The sequence below is a fragment of the Myotis davidii genome, unplaced genomic scaffold (assembly GCF_000327345.1).
Source record: "Myotis davidii unplaced genomic scaffold, ASM32734v1 scaffold1185, whole genome shotgun sequence".
In the NCBI taxonomy this organism is placed as follows: Eukaryota; Metazoa; Chordata; class Mammalia; order Chiroptera; family Vespertilionidae; genus Myotis; species Myotis davidii.
Window position 1 is genome coordinate 113,724 of NW_006296007.1, and position 27,357 is coordinate 141,080.

The 27,357-nt window shown below is 45.8% G+C and overlaps 1 protein-coding gene across 7 annotated transcripts in view; it reads right to left on the reverse strand.

The window, feature by feature from the left end:
- The window catches only part of PPFIBP2 (PTPRF interacting protein, binding protein 2 (liprin beta 2)), a 138,320-nt gene that overhangs the window by 41,195 nt on the left and 69,768 nt on the right, over positions 1–27,357 (reverse strand). For 5 of the 7 annotated variants that reach the window (XM_015568606.1, XM_006770925.2, XM_015568605.1 and 2 more), the window contains 3 exons: positions 26,212–26,304; positions 22,041–22,154; positions 10,329–10,460 (listed from right to left, as the gene is read on the reverse strand). In XM_015568606.1, the coding sequence (XP_015424092.1) occupies positions 10,329–10,460; positions 22,041–22,154; positions 26,212–26,304 (339 nt within the window). Of the gene's footprint in view, positions 1–10,328; positions 10,461–15,269; positions 15,381–22,040; positions 22,155–22,326; positions 22,524–26,211; positions 26,305–27,357 lie in introns of those variants that run through there. The other 2 variants (XM_015568608.1, XM_015568609.1) reach the window with 2 other exon arrangements.

A 27,357-nucleotide genomic window follows, 5' to 3' on the forward strand; every position in this document is an offset into this window, starting at 1 on the left:
GAACAGAGATATGGAAATGAGGAAGCTTCTCGCAGACAAAGAAGCAGGAAGCAGGCTAATTGGGAGCATCTTTTAGTGCAGAGTGAAGTTTGAGGAACCCAGAGGAAGGGTCAGTGGTCCTGAGAGGCTGCACAGAGGAAGGGACAGCCAGCAGGACAGACATCAAACCCTGAGGAATCAAACGCTAAGTGCCTAATGCAGAGGCCAGCTTCCTGTTCCAGTTCACAGGAGGGGGTTGGTTTAACGAAAGGAGGGAGGGAGAAGGCATCGGGGAAAGGATGGGAGAGGAGGCTGGGAAGGCTTTTGGATGAGACTCTCAGGAATTCTGATGCCACTGCAGGTTGCTGGGCTGGGGGAGTGATATTTAAACAACTTGCTCGTGGTGGAGCTGCAATCCATGCCCACATCTTCTGACTCCAGGGCCCCTGCTCTCTAAAACATCCCTAAAGATGACACCACTAAGCAACTTTATCCCAAATCCAGGTTCCTTTAAGGCAGCGGTCGCCAACCTTTCGGACCTCACGGACTACCAGTGGTCCACAGACCACCGGTTGGCAACCACTGCTTTAAGGGACAGTTGGCCCTGCTGACTGGTTCCTATCAAAAAAATGAGCATAAAAGGGACCCCTTCCGTAGACTTGCCCGAGCCAGCACGCTGCCTGCCTCTCATGTTACCCTGTGCCCTGGTTATGCTCCAGCCACACTGAAAACGTTTTCGTTCCTCCTTCTGCCTTGGGGCTTCACACATGGTCTTCCCTCTGCCTGGCACTGTTGGCCAGGTTCATTCCTGCCCATCCTTCTGGCCTCCCTGAGCAAAGCCATCCCAACCTCTGCCCTTCACCAGGGCTCCCTGCTATACTCTTGTGGCATCCTGCCTATCACCCTCATCATTTGCAATTAAACATTTACCAGTGTGAATGCCAATGGCTAGTTCTCCTACAATGAACTCTGTGAGGTGTTTTGCTAATCTCTGGCACAGGGGTCCTCAAGCTTTTTAAACAGGGGGCCAGTTCACTGTCCTTCAGACCGTTGGAGGGCCGGACTATAGTTTAAAAAACAACAACTATGAACAAATTCCTATGCACACTGCACGTATCTTATTTTGAAGTAAAAAAACAAAACGGGAACAAATACAATATTTATATTTGCATGTGGCCCGTGGGCCATAGTTTGAGGACCCCTGCTCTGGCACATAGTAGGTATGCATTATTTCTTAATGAATGAAGATACAAAATTCAAGTCATTGTCTAACTGACCTGGAGCCCTTTGCATTCGGAGACAATCCAGCAGAAAGTGACATTGCTTACACTTGAGTTTTGTAGGGTAATTTATTAAAAAAATTTTATAGCTGAAGTGAGCATTTATTGATGCCCTTTAAAAAGAAAATCTTCCATGCTGAGGTTATTGCATCCATGACCTGCAGCAATAGATTTCTAGGCCTGTTGTGACCTGCAGCTGATACAGGATCATTTTCTGAGAACATTTCCAGCCCTGCCTAAGGGGGCACCAGGCCTGCAGAACCTGAAGTGTGCAGGTTACTGCCTGAGCGGCTGCCACTGTGGGAACACAGAGCATGGTGATCTCCTGGCTCTGGTAACCTCTTTAGCACATTCTCCTCCTTCTAAGCTATCAGTTGTCTATCATCAGCTATAAACACTGAAGCAAATTTTAACTTCCTTCAGAAGTCTTCCCTCAACATGGGGCATGCCCCAGCATCCTCTCAGGGCTTCTCCATCCAAATCCACACTTACATCTTGACTCTCATTTTCCCTTGAATCTTTTAATGTAGGAGGAAATCTTCCTCACTGCACGCCTCCCCTGATGCCTGAGTCTGGGTAGAGATTTTCAACATATTCCATAGCTGAGTATGGACCACGGGAACTTCCTACAGAGCTGAGGCAGTCCTTGTGCATTGCTCAGGCTACTGTGACTTTGACTTTCCCCTGGGCTTCCAAGTCCGTGGACCTTGGGGGTGCAGGCTCATCTCGCACAGCTGCCATCACCAGGCCTCAGCCCCGTCACATCAGCGTGAGGGGCCATGTCCAGAATCCCAGTCAGATACACCCCCACAGGGCCCAGAGGTCATGAAAGCCCTCTAAAAAGGGAACTTTTTCTGGAAAGTCAGAGGATGACTTAATTATCACAGCAAATAGAAACTTGTGTTCTATTTCCTCACTGGGGATAAACCTCTTTAAAAAAATGAACCTGAAAGAATTCTTTCATAATGCTTTTCTTTAAAAAAAATCATGGGAGATGAAATGTCATTTATTGCACTTCCCGGAGCAGGAATCAATGTCTGAATTGTTCCTGGGACTGGCAATCGTGAGGTTTCATTTTGCACAAACACCCCAGGACTCATTCTGAGCTCTGCAGGAGGTGAGTGTCGCCACATGCAAGGGTTGGCCTCACCTGCTCAGACCCTGCTCGGGGAGGGTCACAGAGCTCAGCTCCCATCCCGAGGGAGTGTGTCAGTCCCCGACTCTGCCCAGAGGTAACAACAGATCCCTGTTAAGCCACTGCACTCTGTTCCGGTTAGGAAAACCCCCCGCCCCTCCACCAGTGAAACACCCCACACACGCATGCTCTGATATACTTAAGTGTGGTTCCTACAGGTGACCCCTCCCAACGGGCACAGTCCTGGCTGCAGGCCTGGGGCCCGGCCACACCGTCGCCGGCCGCCACCTCCTCAGGGTGGTCCCTACTGAGCAAGAGGCGCTCTTGAATCTGCCTGTGGATGTCCAGCTGCAGCCTACACATCTGCTCCTGCAGCTCACTGATCACATTCAGAACCGACTGCGGGAAGGAAGAGAAAGGAGAAAAGCACTCAGTCAGTCAGCACTCAGATACCGAACTCCTGGAGGGAGCGCACAGAAGGAAGGAAGGGCATAGAGGTGAGCAGCAGGTGGCACCCAGTGGGCACTGTCTGTGACCAACCGCTCTCTTCACAGGAACCAAGAGACATGGCATTTTCCTGGAGGCCTCTCCCATCCCTGGGTCTGCCTTGCAGTTTGAACAAACACCAAGCAGCTCTTTGTGGCAAACTGGGGGCCATCCTTGCATGTCAATATCTGAGGCACAGGGTCTGGGGCACAGTTAAGGCCCATGTGACATTGATTGCTAATAACAAAAGCCCAGTGGCTACGCATGCCCTGGCACACGCACCTTACTGGGCACCCTTCACTACTAGACTCTTCTAGTCCTTAGGCCTGCTTTTCTCTCTTATCTGTTTCAAGAACTTCACTGCCTTCTCCCTTCTTTTGTTCCCTCCATTGGTAAACCTCTCAAATGAGGACACTGCTGTCCCTCATTTTCATCCCTCATTCCCTGTCTCCACGGTCCCAGGTGTCCGGCTCTTCCTCAGTGCCTTCCTCCTGGTCAAATCCACAGGCGTGTCCTCTGCCTGCAAACTGCTTGGTCCCCTCCTGATGTGTGTCATGCCTCGCCTTCAGTGGTTCTGGATTATGTAGGTTCTTCTACCTCTTTTTCTGCCAACATATCTATCGCTCCAGGTACCATAGAGGTACCTTTAGAGAAACTCATTTTCAAAGGGGCTTGTACAAAAGATAGAAGGACAAACAAAAGTGCCCCTGCATGAACAGACTGAAGGACGATGCTGAGGACAACAGAAGGACTTTTGGTTAGAAATCACGTTCTCAATAAGGCCAAGAAAAGAATGGGCTTGATTCCGCTGACGCCTCCGATAGGTGCAAAGGACTTACAACAGCAGTCCCCAAACTGCTAGAAGTGAATTTTAGAGAATCACAAAAATCAAGCAATTTTGAATTCCCGTGTCAACTGATCCATTTAGATTTTCTTGGCTTCCTGTCATCACAACTTCAAGGCCTTCTACATCAGCATCCATAACATGGACTGAAAATGCTCAACAGGCAGAAGGGCTAACATTTACTGTTACCCTCTACAGAAAAATCTTCCAAGAGTCTTCAGGTATTAATGTAGTACGCACGGTGGGGCAAAAGTAGGTTTACAGTTGTGAGTACACGAAACAGTTTATTCTTATATTATTATTATTTTCCATATGAACAACTGTAAACCTACTTTTGCCCTACCCTGTTTATATACACGTAGGCTCATTTGGGTACTAATATACCTATTTTTACACTCATCCTACATTCCTCTCTTATCCACAAGACTGTTCCAAGCAATATTTTTGCAATGCCTTGCTGAAGTTAGGATTTACTGGGTCTACCACTACTAGGTGCATTCTCAGCCAAGCCAAGAAGTGAGACCTAACTCACTCTTATGGACATGGATCCCTACTTTGTCTTCCAACCTCTCACAAGCCATCATAGGGTTGACCCCAAACTCAACAGACTAAATTTTATAAAAGCCATCTGACTTTCTTCATCATTTAGAAGAAGGAGGAGGCGACGGTTTGATTTTAGTTTTTAAACAAATCACTTGATTCCTTAAAGTTTGCTTATAGCAAGAAGTTTGGGAATGCTGCCCCAAGTTCCTGGCACCTATCGGCTCATTCTTGGAATCAAACTCATTCTTTCTTTGACCTTATTGAGAACATGACTTTTAACAAATAGTCTTTCTGTTGTCCTTTTGTTCGGGGCTCGCCCTTCCTGGTGCTGTTCATGCAGGTGCATTTTTCTTTGTCCGTCTATCCTTTGTATAAGCCCCTTTGAAAATGAGTTTCTCTCAAGGTACCTCTAAGCCCTTTCTTTTTATTGGCGTTATTTGTGAGACTGTGCAATGAGAACTTTATTATTTTAAAGTAGTTCAGTGTTCTTGAGTCATCTCCTGTTTTGTCTCGGAACTTTAAGAGTCGTGGTTTGCAACATGCATGTCTGTCTAGGCCAGGGGTAGGCAAACTTTTTGACTCGAGGGCCACAATGGGTTCTTAAACTGGATCGGAGGCCGGAACAAAAGCATGGATGGAGTGTTTGTGTGAACTAATATAAATTCAAAGTAAACATCATTACATAAAAGGGTACGGTCTTTTTTTTTTTTTAGTTTTATTCATTTCAAACGGGTCGGATCCGGCCCGCGGGCCATAGTTTGCCCACGGCTGGTCTAGGCACAGTTTTCTCTCCCTCACCGTCATGAACTCTCAAATGATAATGACCACCCTCTCCCGGCACCCATCACTTTTCCTCATAAACGAGTTTCTCCTTTTGCTTCAACAAGGGAGTGGCAGTTTTCCCATCTTCTCTCTCTGCCCTCCAGGTGGAAGCTATAGAAAAGGGGAGCAGAGACCAAGAACCAAGTCAAATACCTAGGTGTTCAGCTGGAGGAGATTGTTAGGAGCTCCCTTCCACTGCCCCTCGTCCGCCTGAGTCAGTCTGGGGTCTGTACCAGGAGTGCACTCCCATCTCTGCTCGGGGTAACCAGGGGGGACGCCCCAGCACTGCTGGGACGCTCTCCTTTAATTCTCCCCATCTATGCGGCGCTGTTTTCCAGCATGTCTACCCTCAGGCGTGGCACTTGCATAAAACGTATTTTTACAATTCCTGTCTACGGGGCCAGCCCATCACCTCTCTTAGCAGGTCTGTTTCTTCCATTCTTAGGTCCCACGTCATGATGCGCAGGCGACATTTATGAGGTTCTAATTGCTGTTCGCGTTGTAATCTCTGCTCATTTACTCCTGCTTTGCCAACCATCAAAGTTCTTTTTTATGGTTCATTTGTATGTGAAACTACTGGGCGCCTCCCATAATCAGAGTCTCTCCCACACCATCTTTCTTGTTAAACTTGTTCACAACTTGACTTTTTCTCCCTTTCCCTTCATGCTCAGTTTACTACTTTCTTGGCACTCTTCTACATCACGGGTAAAAATATCACACTATGGTCTATGAGGCGATTTGGAAATATCTGCCAAAATTTCAAGTGCATGTACTCTCGGACCCAGTTCCACTGCTACATATCCTCCCACATGTATGAGCATTTATATAATAGCGAATACTTAGCAACAACTTAAATGTCCACCAAAAGAGAACTGGGTGAATAAATTGGGTCCCTGGCCAGTGTGGCTCAGCTGATTGAGCATCGGGGTCCCATGTACAAAGGGGTCGCCGGTTCGATTCCTGGTGAGGACACATGCCCAGGTTGCGGGTTTACTCTGGTTGGGGTGTGTACAGGAGGCATTTCTCTCTCTCTCTCCCATTCCCTTTCTCTCTCTCTCTAAAATCAATCTTTAAAATATATTTAAATAAATTAGGGCATAAGCAGATAGTAGAATAATATGTAGACATAAATATAAATGAGGGAGCTTTTTTAATGAGGAAAAAATGTATATGTGTGTATATATTTATAGATAGATGCAGACAGATCTCCACATAAATGTGCTTGTCCATGCATAAAATAACTCTGGAAGGTTGAAAAACAAACGGATAGCATTGGTTCCTCACGGCTGGCTGGGGAGCACTTGGAAGGAGACTTTTTGCTATACACACCTTTTTGAACTTTTGAATTTTAAATTATTGGAGAATATTTTCTATGTTAATGAAAATAAGTAAATAAAACAAAATAGGATAAAAACAAGAATAAAACTCCCTTCACCAGGCCAGCTCTTTGAGAAAACACTATTTTCCCAGCCTTTACTGTATACTCCAACTCCATTATTCTAGTTGCTCATTTCAGAAAACAGAATCCCTCCCTTCCAGGGGCCTAACCATAGGGAGAGAGAGGGCATGATCCCACCAACTGGGCTGTAAAACAAGTATGTCAAACTTGTGGCCTGCAGGCCACATGCCTCGTTTATTTGGCTTGTGTTAGCCTTTGAGTTTGACATGCTTGCTGTAAGACATCCCATCTTCTGCCAGGAAATCCTAAAATTCTTTCTGGTTCTCCTCATGCTTGTGAACATCCCTGATCAACTGGGCTGACTTCACACCCCAGCACGGCTGGCTGGGTCCCTGCTCCCTCTCTACAGGCTGCCCTGGTATTCCTCGCAAAGCCCTTTGGATCCCACCCAGGGGTCCAGCAGCAGGCGTACCCGCACCCCATGCTCAGGGAAGCTAGCCTCCGTCTCAAGGAAGATCCCCCTGCAGGACGTGGCTCTGACCTGGTGAACCACCAGGGCTTCCTTTGCCTTCAGATCTCTTCCTTTCATGTTCCATCCTCTTAATTCTGATATGTAGTTTCCATGTCAGTCACCCTCCCTGCAGCCCGCCTTTCAGGAGTAAATCTAATTGGTCCAAACTTAGATTCCCTGAAATGACCCAGAACCATCAGGGAAAGGCTGGTAAGAAAAAAGTAAGTAAATACAGGAAAGCGAGGAATCGCCCCTATCTCATTTAGGCCACTGACTCACTCCTGAGCAAGGCTGCACGTCAGGACTCTCTCCATTTGACCAGAAACCTGCCTCTCACAGTCCTCAGACCACCATCCGGAATCGCTTCCACAACTACAGGCAGCAGGATACTGGCTCAGAGTGAGATCAGAACAGACAGAAAGAACAGTCTGCAATTTTCTTGTTAATAACACCCCACCTTTTTTTTTTTCTTTTTTCGTGGAAACATAAAATGGAATTTGAGGATAAAGCCTAAGCTACATGGAGGGAGTTTATTACAATCTGGCTACCTCAAAAAAAAAAAAAATCCTGCCTTTTCCAAACCACAAGCAATCCGGCCTTAGGCTAAACACTGGAAAAAACAGCAGTGTGCCGAATGGAAAGCAGCATTCCGTTTACTCATGAAACTACAACCTCTGGTAACCTTAGCTAGCTAGATGCCTCGTTCAAAATAAACAGCCCCGTGCCCAAGACAGCAGTGCAGCTCTCCTGCCCTGTGTAAGTCTCTGGCAGTTACAGACTGTGGAGGTCCTGGGCATAGCAGCAAAGGTGATGTTGAATCACAAGAATAAAAAAAATGTGTTTCGGGTCATGGGGCTGTCCACTGATCAGCACAGGTTTGAACAGCCTGAACATTCCTCCAGGTGGAAACCTAGTGTTTGCACTAGCGACTGGGAAGGGCTGCTATCTGATAGGACTGCGGCCAGCAGCTCGGGGTCTACGTTGCTTCAGAAATGAAGAGCCGAATGGAAAACAAAAACCAAAAACTCAGATTGAAAAACAATCCTTCCAAAAAGAAAGAAATAAAGCAAATTGTAAAAGGGCTGAGTTAGCTGTACTTGGCCCAGAAGTGTGAGTTCTCCTTCCTTCCGGTCTCCCTAGGAGGGAGCTGAGCTGCCCGGCTTGGTACTAACTCTTTGTGCTCAGGTGTGCACACACCCTTATGTGGCTGCATGCTCCCTGCGGTGGCTGGTTCAGGACCAGGCATGTGACCCAAATTGACCTCATAAGGCACAATCCTGGGGCTTCTTCTGGAAGCTTGGAGAAAGAGAATCTCTGTCCGGCAGGCTCCTAGGATCGAGTTGTGGATGGCCATCTCTGCTACCACATGGGGACAGCCTTTCTGAGAATAAGGCTAAAACAGAACCAAGTGATACACAAAGGCTGGGTTCTGATGACCTTGCAAGGTCACCTGGGTCTAGTGCTGTTGGCTTTTTAAACCCTGGACTCTTCAAGTTTTGTGACTTAATAATCCTTCCACCTTAAAAAAATAAAATGTATGTGATTTCAAGTTGAGTCTCTGCCACCTGGAGCCTTCTCACGGAATCTATTGAATTCTTCCCCCAGAGCTCTAATGTATGTTCACATGTAACCACACATCTTGGAACATTGGTAAAATTAACTCTGAACCTGGAGAAAATTTAATTGTTTCTCTGTGAATATTTAAGAAGCAGAGTCTATTCAACTACCACTTTACACAGATGAACTTTCAGTCTGTGTGACTTTTATCATATATAATAATGTATGTAAGTCTACATTTCCATTTCTAGCATGCTTAACAACACGATCAGTAAATCATGGATAAAACCTGACTGGTTAGCATTTCTTGCAGGGCTGGTTCAATGGGAAGAAAACAAACAAACAAAGGGGACATCTGTAATATTTTCAACAATAAAGATTAAAAAAAAAATCTGGCTGTTACTATGTGTACGGCACTATGCTAAGGACTCTACATATATTATCTCACTTCTTACTCAGAAAAGCCCAGGAAATAGGAAGTATGTATTACTATCTCCTTTTTACAGAAGAAACAGAGGTTTGGGTGGTCAAATTACTTGCCTAAGATTACAAAGCTACTGAGTGGCTAAGCTTGGATTACGGCCAGGAGATGTGATTCAGGAGCCTGCACTCTTGATCACTAGGAGATAATGTCCTCAGCGTAAGGGAGAGACCTTCTTTTGGCAACTATACGTCTTACTAATGAGCATGTTCTCAAAAGCAATGCAAGGAATATGCCCCACATGTTAGGCGTGTCTCAGTTACCCGCGTTCACCCAGTAAACACAGAAATGTGACAGGTGTCAGTGCACAATAACGTTGCCATCTTTAGATTTTGGAGTTGCCTCCATGGAGGGGATGAAGATAAACCAACTACCTACAAAATGGCAGATACTAGAATAGGGACTCAACTTTTGTGATTTTATGTGGACTTCACACAGTTATCTATTTTATAGAGAAAGACACTGAAGTTCAGAGAGATTAAGTAGCTAGCTTGTTGATGTTCCTAAGGCTATTAAGCAGTTAGGCCAGTAATGGAGCCAAGGTGTTTATAAACCTAGAGCCTATCTCCCTTTCACATCTCACGCTGCCAGGGGAGAACACAGGGACTTGTAGGTAGAGGCACACAGGAGATGGTTATCTAGGGTTAAAACAGGCTGTCTCTCTCAAATAAAGTAGCTCCAACTCTAAAATTCTCTAAATGTTTATCCAAATAAGGAGTCTAGCATGTTCTACTAATGGCATATGGAGCCTGGAAAAACAAAACAAAACAAAAAAAAACAAGAAAACATTCCCTAAGAGAGGCCTGTGCAGGAGCCCACCCATAGGCCCCAGCAGGAAGAAAGAAGCACATAATCTAAGGGTGCCACCTGGGTTAGTGAAGTGACATCAGACTCCTTGGATATAGTGACTGTGGCCTGTGAGGCAGCTGACTCCATCCCAGCCACATACCATTACCCTGGCGTTCACTGAAGACATCCTGTGTCCCTCATCTTGCCTGATCCTCCCCCAACTACTGCCTCCTTTTCCATCCTTGTCAGCAGCCGGAGGGAGGACAAAGCCTTAGAGCCAAAACTGGGTGGTTTGGGCATTGCTGAAATGTGCAGCCACAGCAAAACCTGATAACTTGGTATTAACAGATAGATCATTGTGTCTCTAGTGCATAGATGTTTCTGGCTCCCAGCGCTGCCAGGCTCGGGAATGATGAGATGGTCTGAGTCCACATGGGGACAGCTTCCCCTGCTCTGAGCTTAGGACAGTACGGGTCCCCCTGGAATTGGGTGTTACACTCACCTCTGCTTTTCTCTGTTTCTCCTCCTGCTCTCTCTGCTCCTTCTCCATGCCAACCAGCTTGAGTTTCAGGTCAGACACTTCAGTCATCAGATCGAGCTTCTGAGTCTCAAGAGATGTGCGACTTAGCAGCTCCTACAAGAAAAGACAGATCTCAAAATCCTCCACGGCAACAAGGACAACTCCACTCCATAAACACATAAGGAAGGCAATCTCTCACTTGTGTGCTGGACAACACAGGGCTGAGACCGCTGCCTATAAGCCACAGCCTCGTAGGGACGGGCTGAGATGATGACCAGTCATTTGGGGATGGCACAGCCCCTGCCACTACCCACTCTGCTATGACAGACATGTGAGCTACTTAAAAAAAAAAATTGCCCATAGAAAACATTATTCATTATTTCCAAGTAGAAAAAAAAATGAATGCACACTCTTGAAGTACTAAATTTCTCATCTCTGCTTTAAGGCAAAGCAGCAGGCCCTTTTCCACTAAAACGAACAAAAAACACGCTTATGACAATATTTTTTTTCAAAACTAAAATATCCCTGTAACCCCCTGAGCTCAATCACTCTTCAGCACAGTCTTTAACACATCAACACATCTCATTGTAAGACCTCACAGCAAAGACCCTAGAACAGTGGTTCTCAACCTTGGCTGCACATTAGAATCACCTGGGAATCTTTTTAAAATCCTGATTTCTGAGCCTTATCCTCCGGAAATTCTGTTTCTTTGTTACTAATGTTGTGGCCCCACCCCATAACAAAGAAACAGAATTTCTGGAGGATGAGGCCCAGAAATCAGGATTTTAAAAAGATTCCCAGGTGATTCTAATGTGCACCCAAGGTTGAGAACCACTGCCCTAGAAGGAGCTAGTGCATAAAGGAGATGTTCAATGAGCATTTACTGGATGATTTGATTAGAATCTGATTATGTGAGAGGAACTTTCCTAGGCTGCACCAAAATTACAATTTGCCACCATGGGACCTAAGTAAAAAGACTTCTTTCCTCATTGTAAGGACTCCGCAGGGGAGTTCTGCCATCAGTAGAACAGTAGTAGACAACCTGACATTAGTACATACACCTAAAAGCATAAATAAGGCAAAAAACAAAGGTCATGGGCAAAACACCTGCTCGGCATTACTAGGAATTATGAAGAACCTCAAAAAACAGGAGCATTTCCCAAAGTCCAGGGGCATTTTTCTCTATTGGAAAAAAACAATGTTTTATGTGGTCCAAAATCCAAGCATATGGCAGACATTGAATACACAGGTCCTAGAAGGAGGACATACTATGGCAAGTAGGAGAGCAGCAGGAGAAATGAGCAGACGGTAAAGACACACTACCCCCATGGTCTGAGCATTCTGTAACACTTTGCACAGCCCAACCCTAGGAAGAGAGCAGTGATCCCAACACCATTTCGACCCAACAGCTGTGATTTCACATATTCTGAACTGTCCTTAGATTGTAAAGCAAACCACAGAGGACAAATTTGAACTTGAATACATGATTCCCTACGCTAAAAAGGCCCTCAGGACTGCAGAAAGCCAGGCTATAAACTGTCCATCTGCTAATCTGAGGGGGTGAGTATTTAGAAGTCAAATTAGCAAAATAAGCTCACTGAGCACTGGGCCAAGAAGGCGGCTCTTCCTGGGTCAGCCAGACTAGAAGCCGGCCCCCAGAGCCGAGGCAACAGCACAGCCCTGCCGGAATGATGGGTCACTTGGTCGTAAGGAGACAGCCTGATAAGTGTGTCCAGTGTAACTGGGGGTGGGCCTGGGGCCTGGATTCACTGAGTGTCTCCTCAGTGCCAAACACTTTTACATACATCCTCTCCATAAACCCTCCCTGGGATTTGGCAGTAAATATTATTATCCCAAGTTTACAGCTGGAGGAAATGGGTCCAGAGATTGACCTATCTCGGCCAAGGACACATGCCAATCAACAGCAGAGTTAATTTTCAAACCAAGGTCTGCTGACTCCAAGTTTATTTCTGTCTAATGTAACACATTGTTTCCCAAACAGAGGAAGAAGTTCAAAAATTTTAAGGGAAATAAAAAATACATGCTGGGGGAAAAAGGCAACCAACAAATATTTACTGAGCCCAGGAAATACCACTCAAAACGACAAGATGTTGTTGAGTACGTACTACTCACTAGCGCCTGGTGTTGAGGCCCTAAAGAGTTCTTCTCTGGGTGAAGATGATGGCATTTTCTGGGTCAAGTAACTTAGATGTAATCCTCCCCCACACCTCCCACTCACCCCAACCTCCTTCTTCGTCCCCACCTCCCTCTCTTCTTCCACCTCCTCATAATTCTCTCTGCCTCCAGCACCTCGTAATTCTAGGTTTAGCTCTCTATTCTTTCATCAACCTGCTTATTCAAAAAATTATTCCAGGCAGTTTGCACAAATAGATAATTCAAGTTAAAAAATAAATCGTAAAAACTAAAGAAGGTAGGAAAAGAAATTGAAGCCAGAGTTATTGTTAGTATTAGAGTCATACGTTAAAGTTCTATACACAGCTAGCAATGGACTAGATAGAATGTGTAAATGAGCTTCCCAGACACCAATGCCAAGGTTAGAAGGAGAAATTCCACAAATCAAGCTCCACGAGATGATAATAATGTTGCTTTGGAGTGCTGAGAGCAGAAAATATTCTACCATTAGACTTTAATCATTTATTCAACAAATACATTTTTGAATATCTACCAGATACCAAGGCCCTAGGATATGAGAGTTAAAAACAACCTGCTGAGTTCTTGAATATCCTAAGATGACATTTAAACAGTTTGTCTACTAATCAGCATTCAAACTACTACCTTGGTGGGATTTGAAAAACATACCCCAGAATGTATCTCTCTTGAAAGCTAAGATTCCAATCTATTTCCATCATTGTCAAAATCCCTCTAGCTAGTTTACTGCCAGACTGTAATTGGTCACACCAGTGTTCTAGCAGACGAGGATAGTATTCTAATTGGTCTCACTAAAGTTCCAATAGCATTCCAATTGGTCATGCCAGTGCTCCCAATTGGTCATGCTAACATTCCAAGTGGACATTCCAGTTGGACACACAAAGTTTTCATTAGAAACCTGGGGCTGCTTAATTTCATATGCTCTATTAATAACAAAACTGTCATTTACTCTCTCCCAGCTTATGTCTGTTAGCGGGACCTCTACCTTTCATTATCATCACCCATCATTTTGTCATTAATAAATACTGTCCTGCCTGGACAGTGTTGCTAAATGGTTGAGCATCAACCCATGAATGAGGACATCATGGTTGGATTCCTGGTCAGGGTACATGCCTGGGTTGCAGGCTCGAAACTCAGTGTGGGGCATGCAGGAGGAAGCCAATCAATGATTCTCTCATCATTGATGTTTCTATCTTTCTCTCTCCCTCTCCCTTCCTCTCTGAAATCAATAAAAACATATTTTAAATAAATAAATAAATAAATGAAAACATGCATACATACATACTATCCCTTGCTCTGAACTCAAAATCAGCCTTTAACAGGCTTACCCCTGTCCAGCTCCACTTCTCCATCTCCAGGCCACACATGGCCTTCAGCCACTATTATGTACTGTAACCTCTGTCATATGTGTCGTAATAGGATTTAATCACCCTACAGTCTTAACTGCTCCTTTATGAGCTGACCCTGACTTTCATCCCATACGACACATCCTCCCTAGTCTGTCAGGTGAAGACCATTCCGCTCCAACAACCCAAGGTACAGAACCCCTTTCTCCCTGGAAGTTTGAGACTATTTCCAGACCACTGTTTGTCCCTATTGATGGTCTAGGTCTGCCCTTCTCTTCTAAGGCATTCTCCCCAAGTACCTAGAACCCAATATAGTCACCCGGTCACACTGTCTTTTGATCAACAGTTTCTCTACCTACTCTGGGCACATTCCATCTCCTCAGGAGCTTCAACATCCTTGCTTGTCTTCCTTTCAGTACCCACTCTGGCTCAACATTTCTTGGCTTCAGCAACAACAGGCTTTGCTTCCACTTTGCTTCAGTTTCTCAGCAGTATGGCCACAGCCTGGCCCTCATCTTTGTCCAGAATGTGTTTGCTCTGCTTCTAAAATCTTCAACTCAGAAATTCTTCTGGCCACAATCCTCTAACCTTTCAACTCTCCCATTTACTCCAGTAATCTTAATTTCTTCCTTGGTGGCTGCTAGTTACTTAATAACCCTCTATTTTCCTAGATTACCAACTTCCTTTAGGCAACATTTGTCTTCTTATCCTCTCTACACCTTTGAGGTTAGTCATTGCAATTGTATAATATCAGCTGCAGAACACCCCTCATCTAGATCATCCCTGAAGCCCCTCGACCTGAGGGGCATTTGCATTACCAGAACCCAGCCTGTGCTAAGTCCTTTGTCCATGTTTCCACTCCCCATGGCCTGAGGATCGCTGGTAAAAGGCATTTAATGATGCCAATTGGTTTCCATACAATTTATGCTAGTTAATTACAGCTGCTGCTATTTAATTACAGCTGATCTTCCAATACTGCCTGGCAAAACTTCTATTCATCTCTGGCTGGTTCCTTTCAGAGAACATTCCAAATATTTTCCATTCTCCTCAATCCCTAAACCCCACCCTGTCCCCCTCCTCTCCTCAAATAACCTCTCCTCATATTTACTGGAAATATCTTTTTTTAATTACCTGATCACTCATTGAACTTACATCTTTTCTATTTCAAAGTTTCCCAGAATTGTCTCTCATTCATACATCTTACATCCAGGTCTTAGAGAAAGCCAGCCCATACCTCCTTAACAAGGTCAGTCTGAGAGAACTGCACAGAGCCAACTCCTCAGCCAGGCTCTTCCACCTTTAAGAACTGTCCCCTAGCCCAGTAAGTTTCCAGGTTACACATAAAAAGCACATGTTAAAAAACACAGTGATTGCAGAGTTGGCTCCTGAACTGCCCCATCGGACCCACCTTCCTGTTGCTGACCACTTCTCAGTCTCCACACCCTTCACGCCACCTCACGCAGCTCCATGAGACTTCAGATTCTGTCCCTGGCCAACCGGTGGCATTTGCCTTTGTTCTCTGAGTTCTGGTCCTGTTCCTCCCTCCAGCTGGTAACTCGGAATGACGCCCGCTCACATGGTCCTAGGCTCTCCCTCACCTCTGTGCTGCCTTCCAGGAAGTTCCCAGCAAGTCCCAGCTACTCTAGGGTAGGACCATTAATCATCCACTCTGACAGGCATTTAATCTCTCCCTCACCATCAGCCTCTATTTCTCAGGCTAGAAACATGATCAGGTTTCTGACATTTGAAAGAACCTTCCCTCCTGACCTGGCCTTCCCCTCGAGCAACCACCACCGACTCCTGTGAGCGCTCACCAGGCCAGTGCCTGCTCTGTGTGGTGCATGTGTGAATGCCGTCTCTGTCTGTCTCCTCCCTCCCCAAGCTCTAGAAAGCAAGATCTGCCCTGCTGCCTCTTCTTCCTCACCTGCCTGTCACTTCTCAATAGGATGCCTGCATGCCTGCCAGCCGCTCCTGCCTCCACCAGGTAGGACACAGAAACAGTTCTGCTTCTGGGGACAGTTGTCCAAACTTTCAGATGTAACTTACACATCTCAGCTCCCCACCGACTCTCCCTTCCTCCACTCATCAGTGCAAGCTACTCCTTGCCACTTCCTTCCTTTCGGGTTTTCTGACCTTTCTTTTTTCTTCTCTATCTCCTTTGATGGTTTCTTTTATTATCTCCCCCTTAGGAAAAAGTCTTGGGTGCCTTAGCTCTCAAGCCCAAGGCTGGGATTATCTATCTCTGGATCCAGCCTGCTTGTCTGGAGAACCAAGGCATGGCCTCTGCTCAGACCTGCAGGGCAAGGCCCTGCGGGAATCTCTTGGGGTCCTGCAGCCACAGTAATGTGTGGGGAGGGGAGGAGAGGGGAAGGAGACAGGAGGCTAATGACTAGCAGGCAGGCTTCATATGCAGCCCTGGCTTCTGCTCTCCCAATAGTTTCAATTGTTTCAACCTGTGTCAATGAGCAAGCAAAGGGATGGGGAGGCGGGTGTTTTGTTTTTCTTACTCTGAAGGACCATAAAACTGGGTAATGAAACTTTAAAAAACAACCAGTGAGCAAAACGATCACTCCCCCCACCCCCTTCTCATTTCACCCCTACCAGTAATTTCTTCCAGAAGGTCAAATCCATCTCCTTTCTTGGAGATGAAAAAAAGCTGACATCTCAGAGCAAATCGTCACTTCCTGTTTCCAAAAGCTGTTTCTGACTAGAGCTGATAAAAAGAATTTGCCTTTCAACTGGTTCTCTCCTTCAAGGGCTACATCTTGAAACAATTACCTCCACCTTTAAGTGTGGAACACGACACGGGAGTTACTGACCAGCGACGGCGGACTGGGCCAGACGGGCAATCCGAAACCGGAAGGCCAGGACGGCCTGGAAAGATATGAAAGGGAAAATGTGTCCTTTGCCCTTTGGAATAAGAGGCCCAGGCCCTGCCGGGAGCCTCGTGCATGATCAACACTGTGCAGAGGTGCTTGTCATTGACCTGAGTTGGATCCTGATCAGTCCCCGCGGTGAACTCCTCTCTCACAACCTGCGCTCCCCGATCTGTCACAAGGGTCAAAGCACTTACTTCACACTGTGGTCTGGAGAGCCAACGGCAAATGAAAAACTAGAACACATTTACTTCCGCCTCATAATCTCCTGGGGGATTTTCGGGAATAACTGTCAAAACCCTGTCCTCTTCACTCACGACTCCAGTGTCTCGCCTCCCCAGACAGACCTGTGCCGCCCAGGATCATGTCCATGGCTCTGTTTAATGTTCTCTTTGAGACAGAAATACCCCCTTAAAGGTGCTTTTGGGAAATCGGCCAGCAGGACCTGTGGAGACTTTGCTGGGCTCACACGTCTGGGCACACTGCTCCCTCCATCGCCTCAAGGGCAGGAGCCAGGCCTGTGTCTCAGGCCCCGTGTCCCCTGCTCAGTGTCTGGACGCACAGACCATTGTGCTCCGTTTTAACAAAACTGGAGTAGCCGCACTATGGCTGTAAGAGGCGGGCAACACCGAGTCCATGGTCACTCCATTCTCTGTAAATAAGAACACAGGTTCATTGGCTTTTCCAGGTTAACAAGTGGTGAACCTACAGAAAGTCATGCCCACTGACTCTCAGTCCCCTAAATCTGTCACTCTCTGCACCTCTCCTAAAAGGCAGCCAAAACAATAAGGCTGCCTAGTGCCTGGGGCTCTAGGTCAGGCAGGAGGACTGAGACCAAGCCTGGTAGCCTTCAAGGTTTCCCCAAAGCTGGGTCATGTCCTCACAAGGAGGTTTGCATCCTTTCTTCTCCTCCACTTGGCTTCCCTACTCTCTCTTCTTTTTGACACTGAATATCGTTTCTGCTCTGGACATCGATGACATCATAGAAGGCCAGTCTCTGCAAAGTGCTGCGTTTGGCTGCCGGCTCGTCAAAACCTCTTACCCAGTGAAGGGCATCAGCTCCCTTCCTGAGATCATCCCCTCTGGAGAGAGGTCCATGGGGGAGGCAGAGGAGCTTGCTGTGCAGGAACCTTCTGGACTCGAGGGAACCACGGAGGCTGCTTCAGAGAAAGCCGCCAGGGACCTCAACTACATCAACAGACCATGGGGAATGCTCCCTGTGACAGAGATTTTGTTGCCAGTGAAGCTGTCACAAGGAGGGGGGCACTGGCCCACGCCTGTGTTCCCAGGGTGCTATTTTGGGCCCCAGGCTGGCATAGCCCCGTGTGCAGCACTCAGAGGTGCAGCTGGACAATGCTTTGACCTATTTAAGGAACAGAGGGCAAGGGTCAGCCCCGTGAGTTCTGTACCTAGACCATCCCAGACCTGTGAACCCTGATCCAGGCTGTGGCCCCTTGAAGACCCAGTAGTACATTTCCTGGGAAATGTCTCTTTCAAACGGGGAAGGTTCCCCAGAAAATCCAGATATGCTCAAGCGAGTCTGAGACTATATCTGAGTAGGTGCTTCCTAGTCAGTCCCAAGAGATGCTGCAGCTGCCTCGTTCCCAGCCTGCATCGGGTTGCAGACAAGTAATAATTAGCTTTAACTTGTGTCCATAATCTATGTGTTGCCCATGGGGACCGGCCCCTATGCTGATTCGGTTTGGTCCTCGTTTGCCCATCTAACCCCAAGGTCTTCATGTTCTCTCTTTCTGATTTCTGGAAACTGGATGGATTAATGCAGAAAAGAAAACAGATGGGAATGGAGAGATCAGTGCTTAGCAGGGACTGGGCCAGGCCAGGCTGAGGGGGGCATGGCTCATGAGTTGAGTGGGGAACACTCTTCCTTCCTTCCCCTTGGGCTCCAGGAGGGAGGCTGTTCTTGGTCAGAACAGCTGTGGGGAGAGAGAGAGCTCAGTGGGGATTTGGAGCCCCTGTAAGCACAGGGCCTGGCCTATGCTGGTGGGGTTTGGGTTTCCTTGAGTCCCCCGAGTGCTATTCCAGCCAGTGGGGAGGACAAAGTCTAGAGCAGAGGTTGCAGATTAGAAGTCTGTGGGACAGGCTTAGCCACATGTATCATGTGGTTCAAACAGTATTTTTTTCCCCATTTAAATTAGTCATTTTTAAAACAGAAACTTATCTTGAAATCTGGATGTCCAGCTGCTTGTGAGAAATGGGACTATCTAGCAACACTGGGCCCACATGGGCAGTCAGCTAGATTGAGTAGCAGCTGCCTCCTTTAGCAGGACACACTCAGTGTGCCGGAACAGCATGCCCCAGGGAAGCAGGTCAACGGCAGTCAGAAGGCCCCAGACTATGACCAGGAAAGAAACTGTTCAGAGCCCCGCAGGCCTTGGAGCAGGAGGCCAGGCTGGGTCAGGGCAGGGATGGTTTCTGAGTACTGGAAGAAATGGGCAATTGTTTGCCTCCGTTCTCTGCCTCAGGGCCATGAGTCATTCTTGCTCCTATCACCAGAAGCCAAGCGCCCTGCAGCCCAGGATAACACAGTAAATGAGGCAAGTCTCTCCTGCCCCCAGCTCAGACGACACATGTGTGTACTCCAAGCCACCAATGGCATCGCGTCAGCCCCGTGCTGCAAGGATCAAGTGTCTTTTCAGTCAGCACCCAGCAGATTTCGGGAAAGCATGAACATTCAGTTTGGGATTTGGAGCTGGGAACACAAAGATCTTAAGTTCAGGCACCGCCATGTCCCCCAAACACAGGAGTGAGAGCTGAGGCGCACATGTGTCCTATGACATGAACCCAAAATTTGCCAAGGAAGGAGTATTTCACACTCCTTTCATTTTACTCCTGAAAGACTGAAAGAATGCTATGAAAGCTATGAGGGGAAGTTAGGGCTAAATTCAGGAAGATCTTTAAATCCTAGAAGTGGCTAATAAGAACTATACTCCAAAAGATACCAAGCCGAAGCGTCCACCTCATTGGTACATGCAAAGCACATGCCTGTCACCAAAGCCATAGCACACAAGAAAGATTCAGCATACACTGGACATACAGGGGACGGAGCTTAAGACTTTTTCAAAAGTCTAAAATCCAGTCTATAGACGGGCAAGACAGACTCCCTGAGGTGGTGTTGGGAACCAGCCTGATTGCTTGGATGGAGACTCAGAGTAGGAAGCAGAAGCACTTGCTACAGAGAGGGATGCAGGGCAGTCCTGGAAGAGCAGCTGGGGCAGCTGCAGAGAACTCAGGGACCTCACACTGCAGCCATGACCTCCGATGCCTGCTTGCCTGCCAGGCCCTGCCTTCTTGACACACCCACCTCCCGACAATTTTATGACAGGTTCCCTTCCACCTCCAAATTTTCTTTTTTTCTGTTTTCTTTTTATTTTACTGTCTTTTTTTGTTTGGTTGGTTATTTGTTTACTTTTTAAAATAATATTCCATAGTCTTCCTGCCTCAGCCCCACACCCAACCACACCTTGTGCAGCCTTGAAAACACAATCTAGTGGGTTGTTCTATGTACTTTTTGTGAAAATGCTTTTCTGCCATTTGAGATTTTTCTATCAGTCTATTTTCTTTCCTGGGTTTTTGTTTTATTTTTATTTTTTTAAAATATATTTTTACTGATTTCAGAGAGGAAGGGAGAGGGTTAGAGAGATATGAGGAGAGAGAATCATTGATCAGCTGCCTCCTGCACACCCCACACTGGGGGCTGAGCCTGTAACCCAGGCATATGCTACGTCTGGGAATTGAACCATGACCTCCTGGTTTATAGGTCAATGCTCAACCACTGAACCACACCAACCAGGCTTTCCTGGGTTTTTAAAGGAAAAAGTCAAAACTTTTAAAAATAAATAGAAAAAATAGGAAGACAACTTCTGTTGCTTCTCAGATTTTCCGGGAGTAGGATGTGCAAGAGAAATGGCACACAATTGAAACAGAAAATCAAATGGAGCCAAGAATGTGGTAACTTATTCATCAGCAATGAAAAAATAACAAATTAGTAACAGCCTGTGAGCTGCTGGAACTCATTTTTTTATAAAGCCATTTGACTTTTTAAAAAACGTTTCAAAACACACTCAACGCTAGGAGACACCTGGGAGCCGAGAGGTTTATCCTGAGAACAAAGGTCAGAGTCAAAGCCTCTGAACAATTTTAATTTTATGCTGATAAAAAAAAACATTACAGCTCTGGGGGAAAGATTGCCAGCAGTCATCTAATCAAACTCCCTCATAAGAAGTAACTGACTTTCCTTCTTTAATTGGCAAGCACCTGAGCACCCTTTATATGCCAGTACAATACCAGGAGCTGCAAAGCATGTGCCCATAAACTTTAGTCATGGTTTCGTGCTCAAAGTCACTGAAAATGCAAGAAGGATGTAAGCTAAGGAAACCTATTAAGTAGTTATATTATTACATTTCATAAAGTAAAATTTCTAAATAGCCCCTCAATAGATTCTAAAAAGACTTTTGATAAAAATTCAATGTTCTTCCTAAAAATCATAGTTCCTTATTTACAACAGGTTAAAACTGCTCAAGAGTAGAAAAGTCAATTAATTATGATACTTTCACTTTAAAAATATTTATAAATGACAGTAAAGACAACTCCACAGACAAATTTAAAAATGGGGGAAAAAACTATGATGTGAAGCATACAAAATCTGAGGACAACACTGTATGGTGCTGAATAGAGCTTTGCAAATTATAGGTACACGTAACAAGAAGGACCAAAAGAAAATAAGGAGAAGACATCTCAGAGATTTATTTGACTGGGAGGAGAGCAGCTAATTTTATTTTTCATTTTGGTGTGTATTAAATTATATTAAAATATCATTTATATAACACATTGCATCGAAGAAGACTACACAAGAGTGCGAAGGGGAAGAATGAGTGGGAAACGGGCACAAATTAAGCTAACCAATTGGCTTTCTAAAACCCCACATGCCACCTGCAGTCAGGCTGGGGTTCACGTGATAGTATGAGGGTGACTTTGCCAACAGAGAGCTCCTTCCCTGAACCAGACCTGGAGAAAGTGCTGCCTGGGAATCTGTCTAACCAGCCCGACAGGTTATTCATGGCCGGCCAGCTCCGCCCCGCCCCTCCCTCGCCCTCCCCACCTCCCTCCTGCTCTGCAATGCTCAATGTTCTGGCTGGTTTCACCTGCTGAATCAACACCACACACTGAGCAGCCAATCCCACCTCCAGGAAGGATGGGAAAGCAGGAGCCTTAACCCTGCACAGAAAGGGGCTTAAACACTGAGGTCCCGTAGAACCCCAGGGCCTCAGCCCCGTCGCCCTTACCTGTTGAAGCATCTCTTCAGCAGCATTGAGTTTCACCTGGTGTCCTTCCAGACACACCTCCAGGTCCCGAATCTTCTCTCCTTGGGCTTCCACTTGGTCTGTGAGGACACTCACCTGGTGGGGGAAATAAAGCAATGGTGGTGGAGGGAGGGGCAGGAATGGCTCCCCACGGAGGGAGGTGAGCCCTGAAGCCACTGATCCTTACACAGGAAGACTGGCTTTTCTGCCTGATGGGTGGCAGGTTGGGGAAGAGTTCTGGACAAGGAAACTCCCGTTGTTTTCTTACCTGGCCAGGGAGTCTCAGCCGTCTCAATAGCCTTGGTCGTGTTCCCTGCTCTTGACAGGCTCAAGAGAAAAACGCCCAGCGGTCACGGCCACGAGAGCTGCCTCTGGGCTGAACTCTGGCTCTTATTCCTCTTCCAGAGATCCCTCTGGCAGCCCCAACCCCAAGGCACAGCAGGCTGGCTTGCCTGGGTTCCTGCCACCTCACATGGAAGAGCAGTCCAAGCTGTGTGGAGACTAACCAATGACCTCACCTCTCTCATAGGGTGTGAGGGCTGCTCACCTATCAGGGGAGTGTTCTGAAGCAATTAAGGAATGTGGGACGCAAAGGGCATGTATTAGCACTGACAAAACTTGGCTCCAGAAAGGTTTTTGTGCTTCACAGGCCAAAACATGACTCTGAAGTCATAAATATACACAAGCCACACTGCACATACAGTGGCAGGGAAATGGGGCATCTTTCTGGAAAACACTGAAAATCTTTACTGGAATTAATTAGAAAAATACAATTTTAATAAAGTATATAAATTAATACCCTAAATATATACTGAGTGAGCAGATTATTATGACCACCCCATCCATACTTCATTGACACTCCCCAAAAATACTGAATATTGAAAACTTCCTAAGCAAATACTTTCAAGGTTTTATTATTATTATTTGCATAACTAATTCACTTCATTGTACGGATGGGGTGGTCATAATAATCTGGCCACTCAGTGTATATGGAAAGGATTTTTATAGCCTGCTTTTTATCAAACTGCCTCAGGATCCATTTCTTTTTCTTAATTGGCAGGTGCCTCAGACCAGGAAGGTGAAGAAATCGAATGGGTGATCTCCTCAAAATAGAGCAATCAATGCCTGGTAAATGGAGACCCGTTAGACCCATTTGGTTCTTCAGTAATGGCTGAGTCATTGCTGTTTACATATAGATCATCCTAAATGGCTTCTCAGCCTGTAAAGGAGTAACAGCTGGAGCAAGAAAGAGTTCATGTGAATTCATTCAGGAATGTTTAAACTTCATGAATGAGAAAGCTCCTCTTACAGAAGAAGGAATCTAAATTAATACAGCTGCTTTAAGCTTTCCATTTTGATGGTCCAGAGTGATTAATGAATTATTGAAACATATTGAGGCATGGTGTGCTAACATTTCAATTATAATCCAAAAACGGGCACCTTCTGTTAACCAGGCTCATTTTAAACATAAACTTTGGTGGGGTTTTTTGTTTTTGAATCTTTACTGCCCAACAGCATCAGCAGTCTGGCCTTTTCAGCTACTACCTTTCCTTTCAATAGGGTAGGATTCCAGGAGGTGGTCTTTGGGCCTGGCTCCCAGAGTTTCTGTTTGGGAAGGATGTGTTCCGGTTAATCTTACTATGAGGATTAACACCTATAGTCTGCACCATGCCCTGGGCCTTGGGGCCATGAGCTGGTGGTACCATAAGGAATGACATGTGGACTGTAGCATTCCGCAGCTCATAGTGCAGCTGCACGTCTGACTCAAGACACACAGGGCTGCAGGGTCCTGAGGAGCCTCAATACCTACTCAGAATTATGAATGGAGAGGTGTAGAAAATTAGGACAAGAAATATAAAGATCTTAGAATGTAACCTTTATGTAATAAAAAAAATATTTTTGAGCCCCTACTACATGCTAGGCATGATTTCAGACACTGGGAGAGAGACAAAGGTAAAAAAAGAAAACAAAAGCCTTGCCTTCTGAACATATACTCTAATGAAGCGATAAACGATTTTGGTTTTATTTGTTTTGAACTAATCCTGGAAATAAAGTATTTGATTCTGTGTGCTTCCCCTTGTTCTTCTACAAGTAAACCCAGGAGAACATGGGCCAAGGGCTTCAAAGAATTCAGTCTAAGCAAGAGGCCTTCCTATGCTGGGGTTTGTCTAATGGACTCCATGGGGCCACTAGACAGCGGTGATGATGGGAGAGCAACTCTGAAAGTCTGTCCACAAGCTCCAGGCAGAACAGAAATCGCCAGAATCCACTTCTGACTTTTCTAATAAGCAGGTTTCCAATTGTGTTACAATTATTTAAGTAAAGATTATTCAAGAATTTGGAAGTTGTTTTTTTTTTTTTAAACAACTTCCAACAACATGCACATCAAAGAGATGATCACAGAGGACTTTGATTAAAATGTAATCTTCTAACTAGGAATGTGTTATGTCAGCCATGGAGGTTTCTGGTTCAAAAGTTTTCAATTTCATAGTTTTGCTACAAAATTTTACACTGGACATTCTTTCCTTAATCATCTCATTGGGATGGCGCTTCAAATTACGCATTCCTCAAAATGTCTGTGCTCTAATGGGCTATCTAATCTGGCCTCTGTACCTTTCTGAAGGCCGTTCCCAACAGGCCGCCCTGCAGGTCACCAGTTCAAGTCACATGGCTCCTTCCAGTTCAGTCCCACACACTGAGCACACCCCTACCCCAGGGCCTGTGCTGGACCCACCACTTCCTTGGCCTGGAATGTGCTTTTTCTCCAGGCACCCAAGTGGCTCTCCCCTAACTCCAGTCAGGTGTCCTCCTGTCAGGGGAGATCTTCCCTGACAACACAGTCCTTATCCTGCTCTATTTCCCTCCATAGTATTTATCACCACCTGAAGCATTTTGTGTATTGGTTTACTGTCTACACACACACAGGCACACACACATGAATGGAAGCTTGAGCACAGGGCCCGACTTAATCTGTTTCCTTCGCTGCTGCTTCCCCAGCACCTGCAACCAGTGTCTGCCAAGCTGTAAGCACTCAAATATTCTTTAATGAACCAAATCAATGAAGTGAAGGGGAAAAAAACCCGTGTAACTGTATAATTGGTTTGAGCTTAATTATTTAACATAGGGGTAGGACAGGATAAAAAAGGCTGGGATAAAAGGCCAAAATGTTAAACTCTTTTTGCTATTCCAAAGTTTCTAAAGTAGTCACGTATTATTCTCACATTCATAAAATGAAGTGAAATGCATAAAAGAAATAAGGTAAAATAAGATTAACAAACAAACATACTGCAGCCTCTTAATTCTAGTGCTAACTCCAGGGCTCTAGGCTTAAGCCCACAGTTGGAGGAGCCAAAGAGGGGGCTCAGAACCCTACCAGCCCCCTCATCCATTCCACTACCAGTCTTGTCCAGCACCCTTTGAGCTTTTTAAAAAACTAAGATTGGGATATTTAATCCTATTATTCTCCAAACGATCAATGCATACCAGACCTTGATGCTTGATCCATACAGCTGAGAGCTAGCATAGTGGAGAGCCCCCGCCACAGTAATAGGCCTCTCAGAAGAATGCTCACCTTTGTGTCCTACCCAGGAATGCATACTTTCAGAACTGAAAGTGTTACTTTGACTATCTTTCTCCAGGAAGAGTTTTGGAGTTCCTCTCTTTGAAGCAATGGAGTCATCAAAGGCTTATTACCCCCATGTTACCATCTAGGGGATTTGGCCTCAAAGTTCAACTCTAGATCCACCTCCAGATTATTTGGGCCTGATCCCATTAACATGCACCCTTAGGCCCGGATCAGTCATGGCTGTTTCATTAGTGACATGAGGATACAGCCTATCATCCTTTCGAGACTTCTGGGCTCCTAGAAGATAAGGCCCAATTAACCAGCCTGGCCACAGAGCTTCCAGCGTATCGAGGTGGGTGCTTGGTAGTTCATGATGAATAAATGAATACATTCACATCTCCCAAAGCCAATCCAGAGTGAAATTGTGCCCCCAGTTACTTGCTGCTGTGTTTCAAGAAAAGTCTTTCTAAAAGCATACACTTTGGGGCAAAATAAACCCAACAGAAAGAATCCCTGTGCTTCTCCCCCGCTAGGGCAGCTGCAGAGTTGGAGGAATAGGATATGCAATTCCCACCAAAAAGGACCCACCTGTAATATGAGGGACTCCTTGTCTCCTTCTAGACGTGCCAAGCGTTCCTGGTATGTTTCATTATTAGCAGCACTGTGGTGATTTACCTGGGACTAGAGAGAAGGGGAAAAAGAAAAAGGATGTACTTAAAAGATTAGAAAAACATCTTACCAACTTCCAAATGAAGTATGCAATTTGTGTGGACAGTTGCACTGATTATATGTGCAAAGCCACCCACCTGAACAGGAAACCACAGGATTCCCAAACTACGACAAAGAGAACCTGACCAGATGCTGGTGATAGGTATGTTTTGAAAGTGACAAAACCACCCCCTCGGATGACCTCACCCTTGGCCGGGAAGGCCTCATGGAACTCCAGACCCAGTGGTGCCCGACTTGACTGGATGAGTTGGGTCTGGTCTAGCTGGAGGCATAGCCTGCCAGAGGCACCAACAGCAATGCAGTTCTACTGTGAGGAGCCCAGGAAACTGATACTATTCACAAAGGAACTATGTGGGAACAATTCCTGCAGAAATCTTGGTATCTCTTAACTCTCATGCGAGGTTCTCCAGAGCCAAGGCACATCCCCCAGCATGGAAAACAGGAGATGCCAACTGCAAGGCCCTTCACCTACTCACACATCTGTTCTAGAGATGGCCAATCCCACTCCTTGATTAGGGCTCTGGCAGCCAGGCTGGAACACTGTGTGTGTTTTTTTAACCTATGTTTTTATTGATTTTTAGAAACAGAGGGAGGGAAAGGGATAGAGCAGTGATGGCGAACCTTTTGAGCTCGGTGTGTCAGCATTTTGAAAACCCTAACTTAACTCTGGTGTCGTGTCACATATAGAAATTTTTTGATATTTGCAACCATAGTAAAACAAAGATTTATATTTTTGATATTTATTTTATATATTTAAATGCCATTTAACAAAGAAAAATCAACCAAAAAAATGAGTTCGCGTGTCACCTCTGACACACGTGTCATAGGTTCACCATCACTGGGATAGAGAGATAGAAACATCGATGAGAGAGAAACATCATAGATCGGCTGCCTCCTGCACACCCCCTACTGGGGATTGAGCCACAACCCAGACATGTGCCCTGACCAGGAATCAAACCAACAACCTCTTGGTTCCTTGGTCAACACTCAACCACTGAGCCACAC